Genomic DNA, 24,151 nt, shown 5'->3' on the forward strand with positions numbered 1-24,151 from the left:
ACAACTTTTCTTGCCATTGTTATTAAGTGAATCATTGCAATTGTTAAGTGGTTACTTAACAATTAAGTAACATTGTTAACATGGTTACTAACATGGTAACATGGTTGTAAAGCGAATCTGGCTTCACAATTGACTTTCCTTGTCAGAAGGTCACAAAAGCTGATCACATGATCCCAGGACATTGCAACCATCATAAATATGAACCAGTTGCTAAGCCTCTGAATTTTGAGCATGCAACTATGGGGATGCTGCAACAGTCATAAGTGTGAAAACTGATTATAAGTCACTTTTTCAGTGCCTTTGCAACTTTGAACGGTCACTGGATGACCTGTTGTAAGTCGAGGACTACCCATAGTGTGATACACATATCCAAAATAAGAAGTGATAGTATATAAGATAGTATCATATCTTAAAATGTTGAGGATCATAGTTTTCAATCAGAAATAAAGAACAGAAAAAACCACATATTGTGGAGCTGCAGTGACGCAGTGGTTAGAGTGCAGTACTGCAGGCTACTTCTGCTGGCTGCTGGCTTCCTGCAATTTGGCAGTTCAAATCTCACCAGGCTCAAGGTTGACTCAGCCTTCCATTCTTCTGAGGTGGGTAAAATGAGGACCCAAAATTGTTGGGGGCAATATGCTGACTCTGTAAACTGCTTAGAAAGGGCTGTAAAAAGCACTGTGAAGCGGTATATAAGTCTAAGTGCTATTGCTATTGTTTTAAGTCGATGTTAAGAACAGATATTTACCATCAGATACCTGACATCTCAATCCCTCAGTTGAAGGCTAGTTTATGAGAACCTGGCATGCCACACTGACAGAAAATATGCTGAACTACCACCAAGTACCAGAGATATTATCCGAAGTAGATTTCTAGAAATGTCCTTTTTATTTCTTTTCTACATTAATAGAGGTTTTTTTCAGTTCTCTGATGCTCACTGGAAAGACTTGTTAACATAGTAATTCACACAATTGATCGTTAGTACAAGACATTATTCTTCCCGTTTTTTAATGATGTACCTATTTCCTGTTTTATGTTATCAGCTTTTTAATGTAATATTAAAATAACTTTAATAATTCAAGGCATTAAATCTTTATAAAGAATTTTCTAGGTCTCTAATTCCATTGAAATCTGTTTTTTAAGTTCAAAGCATGGTTTGGCTGATTATATCTAGAGTAGCTGAATCCTTTGCTTCTGGAGTGCTATATAGAATAACCTTGTGAGAAAATAATTTAAATTTAAAACTTAAAATACCCCCTAAGAAGTTTATTTATCATAGCAAAACAAAGCATTAGCATTAGGGGGGAGCGGACCTGGAGGGTATTACAGAGACCTGGTTGGGCCAGGAGGGGGGAGTCCCCCTCGTTGAGATGTGCCCACCGGGTTTCCGCGCATTTCATCAGCCGAGGGCTCAGGGTAGGGGTGGAGGAGTGGCGGTTATTGTGAAGGAAGGTCTCGATCCTAGGGAGGCCACTGTACCTCAGATTGCCGGATGTGAGTCTCTCCTTGTGAAGTGGGGCCATGGGATGCAGGTGGGCTTGCTGATTGCGTACCTGACTCCCTGCTGTGTGGCAACGGCCCTGCCCAAGCTCCTCAGCGTCATAGTCGGGGTGGCGGTTGAGATCCCCAGGCTTATGGTCATGGGGGATTTCATCCTGCCGTCCATCGGGAAGACGTCTGAGACAGCTCGGGAGTTCATGGCTTCCATGACAGCCATGGACCTGACCCAGTCAATTCATGGCCCTACTCATATAGGAGGACACACTCTGGACTTGGTTTTTATCTCTGGTCAGTGGTCGAATGGTCTAGATGTAGGGGATATAGTCATTGAACCCCTGTCATGGTCAGACCATTCTCTCCTTAGACTTGACTTTCTGACTGCCACACCCTGTTGCAGGGAGGCGGAACCGACTAAGTGGTTCCGCCCCAGGCACCTGATAGATCCTGATAGGTTCCAAATGGAGCTTGGGCCATTTCCTGAGACTCTGGCTCACGACTCGACGGAAGACCTGGTGGCTGCCTGGGATAGAGCGGCCACTGGTGCTTTAGATCGGGTCGTGCCTTTGCAGCCTCTGACCCGGCGCCGAATCGGCCCAGCTCCTTGGTTCTCCGAGGAGCTGAGGGAGATGAAGCACCGGAAAAGACGCCTAGAGAGTAGTTGGAGGGCTAGTCGTTCTGGATCTGACCGAGCACTAGTGAGGTCTTATATCAAGACCTACTTAGTGGCGATAAAAGCGGCGAAGTGTAATTACTTCTCCGCTCTTATCGCGTTGGCAGATAATCGCCCAGCCACCTTGTTTAGGGTGACCCGCTCCCTTCTCCATCTGGGAGCGTGAGAAGACCCCTTGCAAGGGTGTGCTGAGGATTTTGCGTGTTATCTGCAGTATAAAATCGCTCAGATTCGGGATGACTTGGACTCTGACTGGGTGGGTTCAGGCGATGTGTCTGAGGCGGGTCTTGAGAATGTCATCTGGGAGGAGTTCGATCCTGTGACTCCCGAGGACGTAGTCAGGATGCTGGGGAGATTGAACGCAACCACATGTTTATTGGACCCGTGTCCCTCCTGGCTGGTGCTGGCTACCCGGGAGGTTACACGAAGCTGGCTCCAGAGGATTATTAACGCTTCTCTGAGTGAGGGTCCCGCCTTACCTCCTGCCTTGAAAGAGGCAGTGGTGAGGCCCCTCCTCAAGAAGCCCTCTCTGGATCTGGCTGTTTTGGCAAACTACCATCCTGTCTCCAATCTTCGCTTTGTGGCGAAGGTTGTCGAGAGTGTGGCTGCGCGACAGCTCCCACAGTACCTGGATGAAGCTGTCTATCTGGATCCTTTCCAGTCCGGCTTCAGGCCTGGGTACAGCATGGAAATGGCATTGGTCGCGTTGGTCGATGATCTCTGGAGGGCTCGGGACAGGGGATATTCCTCTGTCCTGGTCCTATTAGATCTCTCAATGGCTTTTGATACCATCGACCATGGTATCATGCTGCGCCGGCTGGAGGGGTTGGGAGTGGGAGGCACCATTCTACGGTGGTTCTCCTCTTATCTCTCCAACCGGTCGCCATCCATGTTGGCTGGGGGGCAGAGGTCGACCTCAAGGCACCTTGTTTGTGGGGTGCCGCAAGGGTCGGTCCTCTCACCTCTCCTGTTCAACATTTATGTGAAGCCGCTGGGTGCCCTTGAAGTGATGTCCCGGTGCCTGGAGGCCGTGCGGGTCTGGATGGGAAGGAACAGGCTCTGACTCAACCCTTCCAAGACCGAGTGGCTGTGGATGCCGGCGTCCCGATATAGCCAGCTGGTGCCATCTCTGGCTATTGGGGGCGAGTCATTGGCCCCCACGGAGAGGGCTCGCAACTTGGGCATCCTCCTGGATGCACGGCTGTCTTTAGAAGAGCATATAACGGCCATGGCCAGGGGGGCTTTTTATCAGGTTTGCCTGATACGCCAGTTGCGTCCCTTTCTGGATCGGACTCCCTATGCAAGGTCACTCATGCCCTCGTCACCTCTCGCCTGGACTACTGCAATGCTCTCTACATGGGGCTCCCCTTGAGGAGCACTCGGAAGCTCCAGCTGGTCCAGAACGCGGCCGCACGGGTAATTATGGGGGTGACATGGCGCTCCCATGTGACACCTTGCCTGCACGAGCTGCACTGGCTTCCGGTGGTCTTCCGGGTGCGCTTCAAGGTATTGGTTCTCACCTTTAAAGCGCTCCATGGCTTAGGGCCCAGTTATTTGTGAGACCACCTTCTGCCACCGATAACCTCCCACCGGCCAATTCGGTCCCACAGAGAGGGCCTCCTTAGGGTGCCGTCGGTCAAGCAATGTCGACTGACGACCCCCAGGGGGAGAGCCTTCTCTGTGGCAGCACCCGCCCTCTGGAACGAGCTACCCCCAGGAATACGACTAATCCCGGACCTCCGGACCTTCCGTCAAGCTTTGAAGACCTTCCTATTTCAGCAAGCTGGGCTGGCTTAAAATTTTAATGGGTTATTTTAAGGGTAATGGGTTTTAATGTTTTGGGAAGCCAATTCGATTTAATTCTGCTTTTAAATTATTTTAAATTTTGTATTGTATGTATTTTAATTTTGGCTGGGCACCGCCCTGAGTCCTTCGGGAGAAGGGCGGTATACAAATTTAAATAATAAATAAATAAATAAATAAATAAATAAATAAATAAATAAATAAATAGCATCAGTAGACAGGTAAATATTTGCAGGTTTCAGTGGAGATGTCCTTTGGACATTAAAAAAAAAATAGATAAAGGTTTCCCCTGCCCAGTCACATCTGACTCTGAGGGGGGATGCTCATCTCAATTTCTTAACTGAGGGAGCCAGCGTTGGTCAAATACACTTTTGTGGTCATGTGGCCAGCATGACTAAACACCAAGGCACACGTACACTGTTACATTCCCACTGAAAGTGGTACCTATTTATCTATTTACTTTTGCTTTGAACTGCTAGGTGGACAGGAGCTGAAGCAGGAATGGGAGCTCACCCTGTCATGTAGTGCTTGCGTGTCCAACTGCCAGACTTCCAGATGACAGTCCAGCATCTTAACCGCTAGGCCACCGTGTCCCCTTCCTTTGGACATAGCATCACTTAAACAATGTGAATGCCTCCCTAGATCTTCAGGATATCAATAGCACTTAGACTTATATACCGCTTCACAGTGCTTTACAGCCCTCTCTAAGCGGTTTACAGAGTCAGCATATTGCCCCCAATAATCTGGGTCCTCATTTTACCAACCTCAGGAGGATGGAGGGCTGAGTCAACCTTGAGCCTGGTGAGATTCGAACTGCCAAATTACAGGCAGCTGGCAGTCAGCAGGAGTAGCCTGCAGTACTGCAGTTTAACCATTGCATCACCTTGGCTCCTATCTTCCAACTGGCACATAATAGATAATTTTTGGCTGAAAATTAAAACCATAGAAAACCTGTCCCACTTAGTGAAAGATAATTAATTTGACTGTCAATTATTTGGATTCAGTTGTAGACTCTGTATCAAAGAATCAATGAAGTTGAGAATACATCTGATGTTGCTTGTCAGATGTAATTTATATTCATATTGTATAGGAATATTCCAGCCACTATAAGTTGCTATTACACTGTGCTCAGCTGTGTAGATCCCACAGCTTTCTTCTACGAAGTACAAGGGGGTACACTTAAGAGACTGAAGCAAGGGAAAAGAAACTCTTAATACAGCCTTAAGCTATTTAATACACCTTGGGATTTTTGTTTGGACAACAGCATAAAGAGCCTAGGAACAGCAGCTTCTGCATTTTTCTAATGAGCCTCAGAATAATGTTCAGAAATGGGACATAAATCAGATGCAGATGCAGATGCAGAAACTGGAGACCAATTAAAACATTTAGCTGTTGAAGCATCAATGATATTTTCCCCCCTTATTTTATTTCTTTGACCAAAAGATTCACACATTTGAAAGAGTATGGAGAAGAGGAGATATAAATTTTCCTGTTGATTCACCCCAAAGATTCATTAGTCCGAGACATGATTGGAATGCATTCCTGCTCTTTGTTGTTGATGGCTCTGCCATCTGTTGAAGTGTATATTTCACTGAACGACAGTCCCAAATCCCCTGCTCCTCCTCTTGTCCTGCAGTGCACTCCAGAGCAACACATGTGATGTGCCATTATTGCATTGCTGGTTTCCTGATTCTTATGAATAGTAACCAATGCTTGGGAGCAGGAACACAAAAGGTTATGAATTTAAGGAACACGTGCTACACATTTTTCTATTGCAAAACTTGGTATTGTGGGAAGCTACATCCTTCCTAGAAGAATGAAATATTTTGACAAATATTTTAAAAAGCCAGAATATTATATTTCCCTAAAGGAGACACATGTTTTTAAAGACAGAAAGCAGCCTCCAAGTCTTTCTTAATAGCCCCAGCAGGACTGGACCTATCTACAAGACAAAAGACCTTCAGCTCCAGGGTGATGGACATGACCCTCCAAATAAGATTATTTAGCAGCAGAGTTTACTGCATTGCACAATCTCCTAAGGACATTGCATCACCCAGAAAACTTCAACCAAACATGACCCCACATGGCCCCATGAGAGTCTGACAACAACCAATAGAGTACATGTTCTTGCACAGGAACAGGAAGCTCAAGTGCAAAGCCCAAGAGAAGGTATATACATCCCTCACTCTCAACTCTTTGTGGTCAGCTGCCCAGAACTATGTGCTTGGTGGTTCTGCTTCACCATTAAACCATCTTTCCAATCAGCCTCCATGTTTCCAGTGTCATTCTCTAGGCTTGAAACTGAAAACCAGATGGATATTTCTTCCAACAGTGTGGAGAACAAAATGAGCAGAAACAGGAATAAGCCACCCGGAGTCAACTTAAAGGGAGGGAGGGAGGGAGGGAGGGAGGGAGGGAGGGAAGGAAGGAAGGAAGGAAGGAAGGAAGGAAGGAAGGAAGGAAGGAAGGAAGGAAGGAAAATTTTAAAAAGATCTTGGGTAGCAGGCACCAAAAGCAGCTGAATTATATCTTTCTGCTTGAAAACTAGAGTTATAATTGAATTACGCACCTTCAACCTGTATGAATTTGTTATAATTTTTTAAAGTCTAGTAGACCTTACTAGTAGTGGCCCATTACTGCTTATCCTAAGCTAAAGTCCACTGATGGTCCTTGATGAAAAAGAAGCACACTCATAACAAAAACAGAAATGTCAATGTGCTGTGTCAAATTCCCATATATGCAAGCGCATACTTTAAACAAAGATGCTGCTTCTGTAACAATACTCCAAAATCAATTATCGAGGTGCAATTATCCAGATAGTATGCCTGCTACAAATCCATTTGAGCACCAAACTCAACATTCAAGGATACTGTAGAGCCCACCTGAATTTTTTATGCCCCGATATTGTCTTGTTCTTGCAAATCTGGAATTGTCCGTGACACTTCCAGCAAATGCTGTGTGAAATGATCATTTTGCATGGTTACCATAGGTTACTGATTGTTGCTGGGTTAGTTTGTGTGAACTGTTACAAGCATTAAAAGCTGTTAAAACATTTTCTTTAGAGGCCATGCATGCATGGGTCAGAAAATATAGCTGTTTAGACAGTCATTTGCTAATATTCTCATCAGCAGAGATTTTGCAATGGAAGCCAGAAGGTCAAAGTTTACAGTAACAAAAAATACAGAAAAATAGTATTAATCAAGTCTATTGTCTATTGTCTATTGTATTAGGCAGAGTATGACTAAGTAAAAAGGTTTGTAGAAGGTGCATTGGATGAAAAGAGACAATGAATGTATTTAGTGACCCACATTTATCTGCTTAGTATTCTTGATCTTATTTAATACAGGGTGCAAAGGAGCTGAGGAGTTAAAAGTAAAATATGTGTGTTTTATGCCTCAGAGAGCCTTATCAGAAGTGGCTTTCAGCAAGTTCTGACCAGTTCTGGAGAACTGGTGGCAGAAATTTTGAGTAGTTCGGAGAACTGGTAAATAGTACCTCTGACTGGCCCTGCCCCTATCTATTCTCTGCCTCCCGAGTCCCAGCTGATCTGGAGGAAATGGGGATTTTGCAGTAATCTTCCTCTGGAGTGGGGAGGGTATGGAAACTTTACAGTATCCTTTCCCTGCCATGCCCACCAAGCCACACCTACCAAGCCATGCCACACCCACCAAGCCACACCCACAGAACTGGTAGTAAAAAAAATTGAAACCCACCATTAAGCCTTATGTAGATATTCACTGATTTTTGATTCCTTGCATCCAAAGTAAAAGCTGATCTAAAGACAGAAGGACAAAAACCCACATGACTGGTCTCCAGGACCCCAGTACGTTCTTCATTTTATCTTCCAAACTTTTCAAATGGTTGAAATACTAAAACAGTAATATGTAACTGTGAATTAGTTTAAACAGACAATATGCAATGCAACTACAGCTTGACTTTAGTATAGGTAGATCTTAAGGTAAAGGTAAAGATAAAGGTTTATCTTGAACATATGTGCTAGTCGTTCCTGACTCTAGGGGGCTGTGCTCATCTCTGTTTCAAAGCCGAAGAGCCAGCACTGTCAGAAGATGTCTCCATGGTCATGTGGCTGGCATGATTAAGGCGCACAGAACGCTGTTACCTTTCCACCAAAAGTGGTCCCTATTTGCATTTTTTACGTGCTTTCGAACTGCTAGGTTTGCAGAAGCTGGGACAAGTAACAGGAGCTCACCACATTACGCGGTACTAGGGATTTGACCCGCTGAACTGCCGACCTTTCGATCGACAAGCTCAGCGTTTTAGCCACTGAGCCTCCACATCCCTAGGTAGATCTTAGCTTTATTTATATTTTATTTTTTTGTATCTTGCCTTTATTATTTTTACAAATAACTCAAGGCAACAAAATATATCCAACACAACTTCCTCCTTCTCTATTTCCCACAACAACAACCCTGAGAGAGAATGAGTGACTGGCCCAAAGTCACCCAACTGGCTTTCATGCCTTAAGGTGGGACTTGAACTCATGGTCTCTTGCTTTCTAGCCTGGTGCCTTAATCCTGGGCCCAAAGTAATTCTTTTTTCTATTTTGTTTTGTTTTGTTTTCATTTTACCGTCTCCCTTACAGATCTAACTAGACACCATGTCTTTTTTTTTATTGTGTTGCCCATCACTTTCAGTTTGATATTGTCAGATCAGAGCAGAATTTTGCTCTCTTGAACTCAGATTCACCCAATGAAGTTGACAAGATCAGACAAGACAAAAAAGAAAGAAAGAAAGAAAGAATAGTATCAACACCTTGGAGCCAAGATGAGAAAATAGAATTCCCAATTGCAGAGAAAGTACGCTTTCAAATCACTGTAATAAAATCAGTAAAAGAAAGCAATTTCCTTAACGATCCACCTGTACGTTGTCTGGAAACATTGCCACGATGGGAAGCAGAGTGCTAAACTAAACACACCCTTGGCCCAAAGCAACACAACTATTGCGTTTTTGTGGTTAAGCCAAGCAAGATTATTGCATAAGTGCTTCCTATAATACTGATGTTTTGATTGAAATGCCTGTAAAAATTGCCATAGTTGTAAAGACTATAAAGCACAATCATATATTTTTGGGAAAATCAGCATTTATTGCCATAGTAACCAAAGCAACAGCTTGGAGTCCTTCTGGAGAACTGTAATTACTTCTGCAAGTTTCAGAGGGCTAAAAGTAAACAGTCACTGTTCCTCCAGCATGGATGCTAAAGACTTTTGAATAATTTCATCCTGAATGTTAAATAGATGATAAAGAAAAATGACTCTCCTATTATTATTATATATTATAATTTTATTTCTATACCGCCCTTCTCCCGGAGGACTCAGGGCGGTGTACAGCCTATTAAAAGCACAAAGACAAACATCAATTAAAAATAATTAAAATTATTTAAATAGTTTCGGCTCAAATTTAAAACCCCTAAAATTTAAAACACCTAATTTAAAACCATTACATTGATAGCCCAGCCTGGCGGAACAGCAGGGTCTTGAGGACACAGCAAAATACACGGAGGTCAGAGATCTTACGCATTTCCGGGGGCAGTTCATTCCACAGGGCAGGGGCTCCCACAGAGAAGGCCCTCCCCCTGGGTGTCGCCAGCCAACATAACTTGGCTGATGGCACCCTGAGGAGACCCTCTCTGTGGGAGCGGACTGGCCGGTGGGAGGCTATTGGTGGCAGAAGTTGGTCTTGAAGGTACCTGGGTCCTATGCCATGGAGCGCTTTAAAGGTGGTAACCAGCACCTTGAATCGCACCCGGAAGATCACTGGAAGCCAGTGCAGCTTGCGCAGGAGGGGTGTCACGTGGGCACAATGAGTTGCACCCATAAGCACCTGTATGGCCACATTCTGGACCAGTTGGAGCCTCCGAGTGCTCTTCAATGGGAGCCCCATGTAGAGAGCATTACAATAGTCCAGCCAGGAGGTGACAAGGGCATGAGTGACCGTGCGTAGGGCATCCCGGTCCAGAAAGGGCTGCAACTGGCGAATCAGGCGAACCTGATAAAAAGCCCCCCTGGCCATGGCCGTCATATGCTCTTCTAAAGACAGCCATGCGTCCAGGAGGACGCCCAGATTGCGAGCCCTCTCTGTGGGGGGCAGAGATTCACCCCCAATAGTCAGCGATGGCACCAGCTGACTATATCGGGACGCTGGAAGCCACAGCCACTCGGTCTTGGAAGGGTTGAGTCTGAGCCTATTTCTCCCCATCCAGACCCGTACATATGACTGTCTTAGACCTAGAATTTGATAGGGAAAAAAAGACTAATGTGACTAATGCAAAAATTTGATGTACCAGCTGCCTAGAGATGGAATTGCATGAGTTGGAAAGCTAGATAAATAGAATAAATCTTATTTCTGCTATGAGCCTTCCTTGTATTTTTATTAAACTCTGCAGCTGCATACCTCTGCAATCATGAAACATACACCTAAATGTTAATTTTCATGATATGGTTTTTTTATATAAATAGGATTTTTTTTAAAAAAAAGAGAAGTGCACTCTGAAGTTATCAGCATATGAAATATTAATACTTCCTTCTGAAATAACAGGTAGTCCTTGACTTTCAACCATTCATCTAGTGATCATCGGAAGTTATGACAGCATTGAACAAAGTGACTTATGATCTTGCAAAATGTTTTGCAAAAACTTGCAAAATGGCCCCCGAGATTTGGACATTAATCTCAAAGAATTCAGTTAGTCCTCGACTTGTGACCGTGGTGAGCCATGGTGGCACAGTGGTTAAAATGCCCTACTGCAGGCTATTTCTGCTGACTGCCGGCTGCCTGCAGTTTGGCAGTTCGAATCTCACCAGGCTCAAGGTTGACTCAGCCTTCCATCCCTCCGAGGTGGGTAAAATGAGGACCAAGATTGTTGGGGGCAATAGGCTGACTCTGTAAACCGCTCAGAGAGGGCATTAAAGTACTGTGAAGCGGTATATAAGTCTAAGTGCTATTGCTATTGCTATTCATTTAGTGGCTGTTCAAAGTTAGAGCAGCACTGAGAAAAGTGACTTACAACCGGTCCTGGCTTTTAGGACTCTCGCAGCATCCCCATGATCACATGATCAAAATTTGACTGCTTAGCAATCAGCATGAATTTACAACATCCCGGGATCATATGATTGTCATTTGCGACTTTCCCAGCCAGCTTCCAACAAGCAAAGTCAACGGGGGAAGCCGGATTCACTTACTGACTCTATGATTCTCTTAACAACCACAATGATTCTCTAAACAACCATGGCAGCAAGGGTCACAAAATTGGACGCAACCCCATTTAACGACCACCTTGCTGAGTGACAGAACTTCTAGACCCAATTGTGGATGTAAATCAATGATTGCCTGTATTCCTGTATGATGTTCCTGCAAAGAAGGAGCCCTTCCTGCTCCACTAGCAGCAAGAAATAGCTTCTAAAATTCCAAAATGATCATTTGATTAAAAAAAGAACAGATGCTGCATCAGATATAATAAACAATGGCATTTTTCTCAGGATGAGCTTTGATCAGCCACATCTTAGATTTAATTTGTAGTCGCTTATTTAAAAACAGTGTTGGGCTGCATCCATGTAATCACCAGAAGCTGAGCTCCATTTAAGAAAATTGTTACTTTTTTTAGCTTAGCTAAAAATCCAGCTTTTAGGGCATTTAATAAAACATTTAGCTGCTTTAGTAAACGTTTCCTCTAATCTCACGCACTTCAGGGGTGTTGGACTATAACTTTGATCACCGCAGCCAGCACAGGTTACAATTGTGACGGCTGTGACTAATGGAATCTGTAGCTCCACACTTTTGAAGGGCAACTGTAGGAGAAATCTGGATAAGAATAATAGAATGTGGAATTGCAGTTGATGAAACCTGAAAGCGAACACCTGATAAACTTCAAGTTCATGTAAGCTATTCCCACCCCCCACATAAAAATAAAACTTATTTTCTGTAATTGAAATCAATCAGTATCTCCCAAAAGCTGTTTATCTGCTCAAGATAGAGACAGGGCCTTTCTTGTATATCCTTCCTACCATTCAGACATCAAAGGAAATGAAATACAAGAGAATTCAAGTCCCTTACGCTGCCCATTGTATTGCCAAGCTGGACATTTGCCAATTCATTTTTTAATCTCCCTTTGCATTTATATTTCCTTTGTAGTATATTGTGCAATGCGGGCTTTCATCTCCAGTGAAAAACCCCTGAAACCCTTCGTTTAATTGCCGAGTAACAGCTAACTTAAATGATCTACTTTTACCAGCTATATGTCAAAAATCCAGCAGGGATTTGCAGTAAACTCTGCAATGTATCATACAAATGTACACACAAGAAATGAGCAAGTATGTATATCAAAACATTGAGAAAGCCTGAGCCAAGTTTTTCGCTTTCCACAGCATTTTAATTACATGTATCCACTTAACACATTGCATTATGTTCTGTTAAATGCATATTGACATGCCATCGATGGGCGTACAAGGAGGTACAAGGGAGAAAAGACAAAACATGCATTCAATCAATCAATCAATCAGAATAGAGCTGGAAGGACCTTGGAAGTCTTCTAGTCTGACACCTGCTCAAGCAGGAGACCCTATACTATTTCAGACAGGTCCATTTTTTTCTTAAAAACCTCCAATGATGAAGCCCCTACAACTTCTGAAAGCAAGTTGTTCCATTGGTTAATTGTCCTCATTGTTAGAAAATTTCACCTTTGCTTTTCTCCTTGATTAGTTTCCATCCATTGTTTCTTGTTTTGTCTTCTGGTGCTTTGGAAAACAAGCTGACCCCATCTTCTCTGTGGCAGCCCCTCAAATAATGGGATACTGCTATCATGTCACCCCTAGTCCTTCTTTTCTCTAGACTGGCCATACCCAATTCCTGCAACTGTTCTTCATATGTTTTAGTCTCCAAGCCCTTAATCATTTTAGTTGCTCTTCTTTGCACTTTTTCCAAAAGTCTCAACATCTTTTTTCTAATGTGGTGACCAAAACTGGATGCAGTTTATAAGGATTTATAAAGTACTAATACTTCACATGATTTTGAACAACTTAGTTTACGTAGGTAAAACCTGGCTAGAAAGAATATGCACATAAAAGCCTACGAAAAAGAAAAAGACATATATATATGTCTTAGAATTAGACATATTAGAATTCCAACCACAGAGAAATTTGTTCATGAATTTTGAAATATATTTCTATTCATGTAATCTATCAATACATTTTCATATGAGTAGGACAAACATGTGCCAAAAGACACTTATATATATATATAAGTGACGAATGAGACTTCATCGAAACGTTGCCAAGAAACCTCCAATTTTATGCAGGAGAAAACCCGAATAACAAAGACCTACATACAAACACCCGCGAAAACCTCAGAAAACACACACACACACACACACACACACACACACACACACACATATATATATATATCAGAAATATATAAATATATATATGATATATATATCAGATATATATGATTATCAATCAATTTCTGAGTAAGTCATACTTTGAGAACAAAGGTAAAATAATTTCGGCTCTTCTAATTAAATTTAGAGCACTTAGTTTTTCCATTAAGCCACAAAAAAATTGATATAGCATAAGGCTAACTTTCCCAACAGTAGCTGATCAATCGCTCCTGTGAAAATGAGTCAAGCATAACTAAACTAATGTGAATATCAAAAGTATGGTCCATTAAACTTATTTTAATGGCTTCATTTAAGTTTGCTGAGGTTTTTTTTTTAATGTACTAGTGTTTATGTGTAGTTTTCCTGTAGCATCTGCTGAGGGACTTCCCCCCACACGTTTCAACATATGGATAGACTTTTAAGGGTATATACATGATAAAGCAGTGGCCATGAAGGAAAATATGAATTAAAATTGTACTGATCTGGTGTTGATGATTAGATAGGATAGATTATTGAAAGAGTATAGTCAGTTCTTTATATCTTTTTTCTTTCTTTTGTTTTTTCTCTATCTTATTTTCTTTTTCTTTTTGCACTTCAGCTTAATTTTTTATTTCTTCCATTTTTTCTTTTTTACACTGTATTTATTGCTTTTTATTCTTATTTGTAAAACTTTCAAATTTTTAGATAGATAGATGATAGATAGGTGTAGATGATTGAGAGACAGACAGACAGACAGACAGACAGACAGATAGATAGATAGATAGATAGATAGATGATTGAGAGATAGAAGATAGATAGATAGCTTTAGATAGATAGATATGATTGAGAGATAGATAGATAGATAGATATAGATGATTGAGAGATGATAGATAGATAGATAGATAGATAGATAGATAGATAGATAGATAGATAGATATAGATGATTGATAGATAGATAGATAAATAGATAGATATAGATGATTGAGAGATAGATAGAAGATAGATAGACAGACAGACAGACAGACAGACAGACAGACAGACAGATAGATAGATAGATAGATATAGATGATTGAGAGATAGATAGATAGATAGATATGATTGAGAGATAAATAGATAGATATAGATGATTGAGAGATGATAGATAGATAGATAGATAGATAGATAGATAGATAGATAGATAGATAGATAGATAGATAGAGATATAGATGATTGAGAGATAGATAGAAGATAGCTAGATATATATAGATGATTGAGAGATAGATAGAAGATAGATAGATAGATAAATATAGATGATTGAGAGATAGATAGATAGATAGATAGATAGATAGATAGATAGATAGATAGATATAGATGATTGAGAGATAGATAGATAGATAGATAGATAGATAGATAGATAGATAGATAGATAGAATATATACAAAAGTTATCCTAATCTGCATTTATAAGCAATGCTGAATACAAGCAGCAGCACCAAAGAACCACACATTATTTTGTTTTTTCATTATTTATACCTTCTACAGAAAGACAACATATTCATTTCTCTGTATTTCAAGTTATATCCAGAAGTACAGCTTGTTAAATTTGCATTAAATGAATATTCACTTCCTTTTTTTAAGTAGCCTGATAGTATGCAGACAAAAAATAAAACAGATGGTGGTATTTTGCTTATGTTCATGATATGACTGGTTTCCATATTTCAGATTGGGAAGCTATTTTTCCTCTTTTACGCTACTGATCTTGGAGGGTTTCTGCTTTCCCCTCTAATTGCTTTGGCTCATAATGTGATTCTTTTCAAGTTATTTGTAACTTTTCACTGTCAATTCTTTCAGGGAACCTTCACTGTGGCATGAATTACTTCAGCTATTTTGTGGAGCAGGACAATTTGCACGGCTAATCTATGGAATGTTCTTTCTCTTCTATGTTTAAAATTCTGTGGACTATCCGTTTTCTTCAAATGCTCCTTCAAAATCATGTTGTTGTCAGAAGCAAGGTCTTCCTGCAGAAGGCACCTTTTTTCAAACCAATCATCTCTGCCTCTAAACTATCAAGAGCTTAGAAATTTAACAGATACTTTTAAACGGTGGCAATCTTTTATTTCGTTTCCTAGCAAACGGATATTTTCATTTTAAATTAATATTTCTGAAAAGCCCTGCAGCTTCCCTTTCTTCATTTTAAGTGGCCCCTTTTCTATTTAAAAAAAATATTAATAACTATGATCTACTTCTGACTTTTTTTTGTTGGTGACATCCTGAAGTACAATTCTCCATCTGCATCTATATGCACTGCTCCATGGGTGGGTTCTAAAAATTTTTACTACCGGTTCTGTGGGCGTGGCTTATATGGGTGTGGTTTGATGGTCAGGTGACAAACAATTCTTTAGGATTTAGCAGAGGTACTGGTCTACCAAGCTTTTAACTGCTTGTACAGCCGTACTGGTCTACCCATTTGTTTTTGGAGCATTCCGGTCTACCTTTTTGTTTTTGAAGTGCACCGGTCTACCCATTTGTTTTTGGAGCGCACTGGTCTACCACCACACTGCCTTTTACCGCTGATCAGCTGTAGGGCGGCACTTTGAAGCACCGTGGCAAGAATTTAAACAGTTTTTTGCCACTCTGCTACCACTGAGAGCATCGGAAACCGCTTTCAAGCAGCTTGGCCTCAATTGCCAATCTACCACCACCGACCGGTTTACAAGGAGTGGATCGGTTCTAACCAACCAACCAGTTGGGAGGCTTCGTGGCTTCTCAATTTAAAGCTAAGGTGTCTTGTTTTTTTTTCCTCTTCTTTGTCAAGTGAGCCCTGATTTTTTCCTTCTAGCCGATCAACTGGGACTTGGGAGGCAGCAAATAGATTGGGGGCGGGGCCAGGCAGAGGTGGCATTTACTGGTTCTCGGAACTACTCAAAATTTCTACTACTGGCTCGCAAGAACCAGGGATAAACAGTAGGAACTCACCACTGCACTGCTCGTTTTAAGGTCTGGGCAAAGGACAATTTCCTGGATTTATTCTTTGTGAAAAAAGCATTTCCATCTTCCATGAATTACAGTGAACAGGAAGATACATTTGAAAGACACTAAATTGGCATCTCTGTGAAATGTTGACTAAAAGTGATGAAGGAAGAAATGAACCAGAGGAATAAGGAAGCAAGTGGACTGTTCAGATTAAGGTTAGGCTTGAGGAAGAACTGAAACTTGCTAAGTATAATCAGACCTAAAAGGCCCTTGGATGAAAAACTATTAAGAAATACTGGAACTAGGGAAAGAAGTGGGGATCGGAGCCGATCGGTTTCTCCGCATTGGAGGTCTGGAGGAGCCCGGCAGGCCCCGTGCGGGTGAGAAAGTCCTCCTCACAGAGGTCTTTAGTGAAAGTTGAGTGGTTTCAGATCTGTGGATGATCAGCCTCTGTCTCCTTCAGCCATGGTTTACCAACTGTACAGAAACACCATCCTGGGAAACAGCCTTCAAAAAAGCCTGGATGAGTTCATTCAGTCTCAGCAGATTACGCCTCAGCTCATTTTCCAATTCCTCCTACAGTTTGACAAAGCTATCAATGCTGCATTAGCCCAGCGGGTCAGATTCAATTTCAGGGGCTCTCTGAACACATACAGGTTTTGTGACAATGTCATTCATACTGAATGACGTTGAATTCAGAGAGGTCACCGAGGTGGTGAAAGTGGATAAAGTCAAAATCGTGGCCTGCGATGGGAAAAATACAGGTTCCAATGCTGCGGAGTGAAGGGGGACCAGGGCCTCTCCGCCCACGTGGACTGGATGGGCAGGGCTTCTTCCAGGGGAGCAGCCTGGGCCAGGAAAGACTCTGTCGGGAGTTGTTTTAACAATGCAGGCTCACCTTTTCTGGAAGGCCTTGTGGAACTGTTTTAGCCAGGTCCCATAAGGCACCTCCGGGCATTGGCTCGGTGACGAAGATAAGCAAGCTTTTGCCTTTTTAAAAAAAAACAGAGGATCAAAAATAAGGATGAAACATAAACAGCTACTTTTGGGCTCATCAAGGTCACCAATAAATATTTTATTTTAAAAAAAAGAAAAGAAAAGAAATACTGGAACTAACTGATAAAAAGAAACCACATTCTGCAAGAAGGAAATGGAATTTAGATTGACTTGAAGATGAGAACGAAGGATTATTCAGAGAATTAGTTAGAGAATTAACAGGAGATAATGGCATATCCATTTTAGATTCACTCTCTGTTAGTGGGATATTATTACATGTTCATAAGTTTAATGAAATCTTTCTTTTGTATTACACAAACGAAATTGCAAGGCTAGATTACAATGTTCCTGATTCTGCAAATGTTTCTAGCTGATGTTTCTTTCTGATTGTTATAAGGGTGCTCTTATAATGTTTCTATCTGATTTAGGGGTACTCTTAATCTATAATTTTATAGGGAAACAAAATAACTCCTTTTTTTGCTGATGTTTTTTTCCTGCCATAAACACATTCCTATCCCGTACAATATCCTCATGTTAAGTAATATCATTTTTTAAAAAACCACATGATTAATTGTTTTTTTTAAAAAATATATATCTTGGAGATTCTGATCCACATGTTGACCTAATAAATACAAATCAATGTATTTGAGACATGATACATCCTTGTCTTATTCCCTGTTTAGTGTTGAACCTCTCATTAAGCAATTCATTGATTCTCATCAGTATTTTATTCCCATAACCCATCCTGCTGGTATCAAGTTCTTCAACCGACCTTTAACTCCATATTTATGCAAAGCATTCCATAATTCAAGGCTAACTAATATACATCCATATTCAGAACCACTCATCACTCTTACAGACTTCACTGTTTTTCTCAATCTTTTCTTATAAACAATCAAATCAATCATGTTTTAATTCATTCCTTTGCCATGTGGGCATATGAATAAATGTATATTTATACCAAATATTTGAAGAGGCATTTTTCTAAGCAGATGCTCAGTAAACCGTTACTGTTCTTATAAATTCTTGGGTTTCCAAATGGCCCAATTACTTTTTCTACAGTTTCTTTTCATCATCTACTCATAGGTAAAAGTAAAGGTTCCCCTTGCACATATGTGCTAGTCATTCCTGATTCTAGGGGGTGATGCTCATCTCTGTTTCAAAGCCGAAGAGCCAGCACTGTCCGAAGACATCTCCGTGGTCATGTGGCCAGCATGACTAAATGCCAAAGGCGCACGGAATGCTGTTACCTTCCCACCAAAGGTGGTCCCTATTTTTCTACTTGCATTTTTTACGTGCTTCCGAACTGCTAGGTTGGCAGAAGCTGGGACAAGTAATGGGAGCTCACCCTGTTACACAGCACTAGGGATTCAAACTGCTGAACTGCTTAACCTTTCAATCAACAAGCTCAGGGTCTTAGCCACTGAGCCACCGTGTCCCTTCTCATCTACTCATACTGTTATCCTAAGTGAATTTTTGCCCTGGTCACATTCATAGTTATTCACAAAACCCATCCCCATTCCTTCCATTATCACCATTCACTGGAACTTAACATGTAACTTTCACCTATAGACTCCTGCTTTCATGGGCACCCACAGCATATTTTGATATACATTTTAGCCCATTCATTGCCAATTGAATTTGTACTTTCACTGCTGCATTTATTCATCAACTCCATTATAAAAGATCAAATGACCTTCATTCAGATTCATTACATCTTTCCTTTTATATACAGTATGTTTCTCAGACAAACCACATAGCTATTGCTCTTTCTTTCATTTCATTCTATGATTTAGTTTTCATACTTTCCCAGTTGCAAGTTGACCTTGACTTATGACCGTAACTGAGACTAGAACCTCTATCACTATGCAATTCAGTCATTAAGCAAGTCATCACTTATTTTGCAACCTTTTTGCCATGGTCATTCTCCCATTCATCAGAAGTCAGCTGGGAAGGTCACAAATGGGGATCACATGACCCCGTGATTCTGTGACAGTTGTAAGCACAAGGCCTAGTTGTAAGTCACTTTTTTCAGTGCTGTTATATTTTGGAATGGTTGCTAAACAAGTAGTCGTTTGTTGAGGACTACCTGTACAAATGGGTTCATAGATATAATTAACCTCTACTGCCCATCATGGGGTTGGTCAAATCAAGGTTTTCATACATTGCCTTTTTGCCAAAAAGAAAAGAAGCAGATTAGGTCACTGGCTTTCAATGAATCTGTGCTACATGCCTCATGGCTGCTAATGTTAATGTAATATCAGTCAGTTTTGCCCAGAATACTACAACCAATGCCCAGTTTTACCCTAAGCATTCTTCTATGCAAGTTAGGCTCTCTGATTTAGTGTGTGCTGTGCAAGTCAACATATATGAATAGAAATATGAATTGTAGAGATTTTTCACCTGGGGAAAAATATAAATTATAGGATTATTATACTTTTCCATTATAAGCTAACTAGCTTGCACAAATTTCAGATCATAGTACTGTACAGATTTCCATCCTTCCATGACCCTTTCCCCCCACCCCCCACCCTTTATGCAACCAGTAAAAGCAAGAAAATGTAGGATATTCGCCCAGGGAACAGATTCTGCAATACATCCCAGATGCAAACATAAACAGAGTGAAAGGGGGGGAGTGGGAGGTGGGAAAGTGGGGAAGGCACGGAAGTGCGCTATCTAGAACAGCACAATCACATCTGTTAAAAGGGGGAAGGATTGGAAGAAGGCCAAACACAGTCATAATTTTGGTACATTTTAAGCATCGCCCTTCAATTTAATTAGAAAGTTATGCTTCATCTAGTTCTCTGCATGGTCAAATGAAGCTGCAAATGCAGAGCTATTCTGCTACAGCAAACCTGATGCTAATTCTTTATCAAATGTTGGATGATTTCTCAGAATATTACAGATCGGCTTGTATGTTTGTGCAGTGAGGTCCATGCAGAGTTAATTATATTAGCCTACTCAAGGACCTCATAATGATCCACATAAGGAAACTTGTTTAAAATACACTGTAGATGTCCTGCCTTTCATCATAGGCAAGCATATAATATGCCCCCGTGTTTTAAAATCCAATTTACACTGATGGATTTCGCTTTTACCAAAGCCAAAATTTATCTCTTTCCTCTCAAACCTGGGGTGTTGCCAGGTTTTCATATCAAGTTGCCAGATTTCTTTGTAATCGTATCAAATCATGAACATTATTTACCTTGGCACATTAAAATGGTTCTGCAATTTCAGATAGAATAACATTTTAATGAGTCACGTAATTTTACCCAGCTAAGCGGTGAACTTTTATCCCTTTCTTTCTTTCTTTCTTTCTTTCTTTCTTGCTTGCTTGCTTGCTTGCTTGCTTGCTTGCTTGCTTGCTTGCCTGCCTGCCTGCCTGCCTTCCTTCTTTCTCTTTCTTTTTTTCTTTCTTTCTTTCTTTCTTTCTTTCTTTCTTTCTTTCTTTCTTTCTTTCTTTCTTTCTTGAAAGGAACCACTGTATCATAAAATAACTCTGCATTTGGAGCAATATTAAGATAAGAGCTGTGCTGCACATTTTTTGCTCAGAGTATGTTTTTATTTTTCATCCTGTTAGATTTCTTGCAGTTACAGAAACTCTACCGAAAAAGTAAAGTTCCGTGACCTTGGGAAAAATTGAATGATAACCTAGGCAGCATTCATCTAACGAACAACCATTCATTGACTTAAAAATCCCATTAAAATGCAATATTATACAATTGGTTATATCCTATTATGTGAATTTAGGCATGGTTTGTAGTTTAGTATATTGGGTAAAAATAGCCAGCTGTGATTTATATCATGAACCATAGTTAAACAAAACATTGATAGGCAAATATAGGTCTCCCAGGATAATGTTGCAAGATCGAATCTGGGTCAGTCACCGGGACTAGAAGTTTACTCTTACTCTGAGCTTTCAGACTCATGCTGGAGCCCATCTTCAGAGAAGCCCATCTTAAAAGCTGCAGTGGTACAGTGGTTAGAGTGCAGTACTGCAGGCTACTTCTGCTGATCACTGGCTGCCAGCAGTTTGGCAGTTCGAATCTCACCAGGCTCAAGGTTGACTCAGCCTTCCATCCTTCTGAGGTGGGTAAAATGAGGACCCAGATTGTTGGGGGCAATATGCTGACTCTGTAAATCGCTTAGAGAGGGCTGTAAAGCATTGTGAAGCAGTATATAAATATAAGTACTATTGCTATTATTAAGTTCCCTGAAAATGGGCTCCAGCAAGAGTCCGAAAGCTTGGAAGAGTACACCTCTAGTCCCGGTGACTGACCCAGATTCGATCTTAAAACATTGATAGCACAATAAACCCTGCTAGTTTTATTTTATCTAACTTGTTAAAGATTACAAAATGGAAGTGTGGATTAAAGAATTCAAAATGAAGGTGAGGGTGAAAGTTCAGAGGACAATTTTTATTCCAGGCTGTGGACTGCATATTCAACGCCTAATTCTAATCCACCTAGAATTCAAATTCTAACAAGAAGCTTAGCATAGATGCTGCAAAGGATCCAGTATCTCTATTTGAAGTTGTTTCCTAGAATACAAAAGGCCAAAGTTGCCAAAATCACCAATCTAACTGGGTAACAGGATGTCTTTACACAACTGACCCTAAGTGATCCTACCCAGTTTAAATGTCACATTTGATACAATGCACAATTTGACATCCTCTCTTCGTTGCTTTTATTTGAGGCTTCACTAATTTATTTTATTTGTTAATCAAATTTATATAGCTGCCCATCTTACTGAAGGCAACTCTGGGCACTGCACAACAACAGTAAACTTGGTAAAATCTCCAAGGTAACCTCAAGTATCAGTTTAAGTAGCCTTCCTTTTTAAAATATATTATTTTGAGAGATGGAACATTACAACTAAGAAAAACAGATCCAAGGACATCAGAATATTACAGTTTATTAAATTTAAACTATTCTAAACAACGAATTACGTTCTGCTAAATCGGTGGAACTGTTTATTCCTTATATAATAATACAATGAGTAGTAGGTTGGGGACCGACTCTAATGTATTTTAAAACAAAATCTTGAAAAACTGAAGTCAACTAATAAAAGAAGTCAATTAAACATAGGTTTAATCATAATGTCATCATTTTTCAATATAAACTGTCTGCGACATAAAAATATACCTGAAAAACACATTATTGGCTTTTTAAATATTGAAACAAAAGGGAAGACAGAATTCATTTACATTCATTAAAACATTTCTTTTCATTTCCAATTGCTGAGCTCCTACTTCTAAAAATAGTAGCAAAAGTAGACATCAACGAAAAGCAAAGACTATAATTAAAAATTGGCTAGCCATGTCAAGCTGTCAAAGTATCTCAGATATCAATTCAGTGTCTTCTCCAATGCATTAGAGCAATTGCAAATTCATATTCTTCTTCCGGTAAGCTGTTCTGCCCCAGCTACGGACCCCAAAGAACGCAGCACACACAAAGTCTGTACAAACCCTAGTTCACTAAATTAAATCAGTCTTTTTCAAACAAAGGCTGTTAATTAACTTTCTTAACAGCCTACAAGAATCCAAAGAATAAATAACCGTAATCTTACTAGGATTGGCAGAAAGCCCAGAAGCAATTTGCAGGTAACTGATAAAAGAACTAAGATCAAGACACGAAGGAGAGTGAACTAAGTTGTTCCCTGCAAATTGCCTCAGTCATCGTCTTTCCTTAAATAGGCTAAGGGAGTGGCCATTTAGTCCCAAGTCTTACTCTCGAGGAGACCTCCTCCTGAGAGCCACTCCTGCCTTTTGGCAGCTCTGTGCGCCCGTGCATCGAGAAGAGGCTCCTCCTCTTCTTCCTCTTCACTTCACCTTCTGGAGGTTCTGAAGGCCCTGGCTGAATCCCCGCCTCTGGCACCACATCTTCTCCAGCCTCCTCATTGTTTGACTCAAGTGCCAGCTGCACAGGCTGCTGGCGCAGCACCACACCAGCCTCCTCGCTGTCAGAATCAGCTACTAGCTGCACAGGCTGTGGACGGGCCACAACATAAGGACTGTCCAGACTTCATGTTAAGTGTAAATATATAAGAGAGCAAAAGGCATCTCTTTACATGGAGTTATGTATGAGAGCCCCGCTGTAGGACTCTCTCTCTTAAAGGTCCCTAAATGGGCTTGATTCTGACGAAACGTAGTTCTCGACTTACAACAGTTCATTTAGTGACTTTTCAAAGTTACAACAGCACTGAAAAAAGTGACCTATTACCACTTTTCACACTTTACAACCACTGCAGCATCCCCATGGTCACGTGATCAAAATTCAGTGCTTGGCAACTGATGCATGTTTATGACGGTTGCAGTGTCCCGGGGACATTTGATCACCTTTGGCAGGGGTGGGCAAATGTGGCTCTTTTACAACCTGTGGACTTCAACTCCCAGAATTCCTGAGACCGGGCTGTCTCAGGAATTCTAGGAGTTGAAGTCCACAGGTTGTAAAAGAGCCACATTTGCCCACCCCTGACCTTTGGTAACCTTCTGACAAGCAATGTTAATGGGACAGCCAGAAGCACTTAACAATCATGTTACTAGCTTAACAGCTGCAGTGATTCACTTAACAACTGTGTCAAGAAAGGTTGTAAAACAAGGCAAAATGCATTTAACAAATGTCTCACCTAGTAGCAGGATTTTTGGGATCAATTGTGGTCATAAATGGAGGACTATCTATAGAGTATTTTCATATGAGAGAGATCCTGTCATTAACCCTTTAAACCAGCCAATCCAAGTGAAGTCAAGAATAGGCTTTTAACCAATTAAATACATGTGAGAGGAAATTTGGCCTTTTACATATAAGTTCCTTTTCACTAAGGTCCAGGAAATCACGTTTTCAGTGTAATATAATGAAAAAT

General features: G+C 40.9%; 2 protein-coding genes and 1 pseudogene across 22 annotated transcripts in view; all 3 read left to right on the forward strand.

Moving 5' to 3' along the window:
• The window catches only part of CADPS (calcium dependent secretion activator), a 453,285-nt gene that overhangs the window by 148,400 nt on the left and 280,734 nt on the right, over nt 1-24,151 (forward strand). The window lies entirely within an intron of this gene.
• On the forward strand, nt 1,156-6,338 carry LOC148115563 (uncharacterized). Its single transcript, XM_087888236.1, has 2 exons — nt 1,156-2,303; nt 6,306-6,338. The coding sequence occupies exons 1-2, from the start codon at nt 1,371-1,373 to the stop codon at nt 6,336-6,338; spliced, it is 966 nt and encodes a 321-aa protein (XP_087744362.1). The 5' UTR covers nt 1,156-1,370.
• Nucleotides 16,538-17,321, forward strand: LOC117660672 (transcription initiation factor IIA subunit 2 pseudogene; annotated as a pseudogene).

The sequence above is a fragment of the Pantherophis guttatus genome, chromosome 2, assembly GCF_059756535.1.
Source record: "Pantherophis guttatus breed Tessera chromosome 2, ASM5975653v1, whole genome shotgun sequence".
Taxonomy (NCBI): domain Eukaryota; kingdom Metazoa; phylum Chordata; class Lepidosauria; order Squamata; family Colubridae; genus Pantherophis; species Pantherophis guttatus.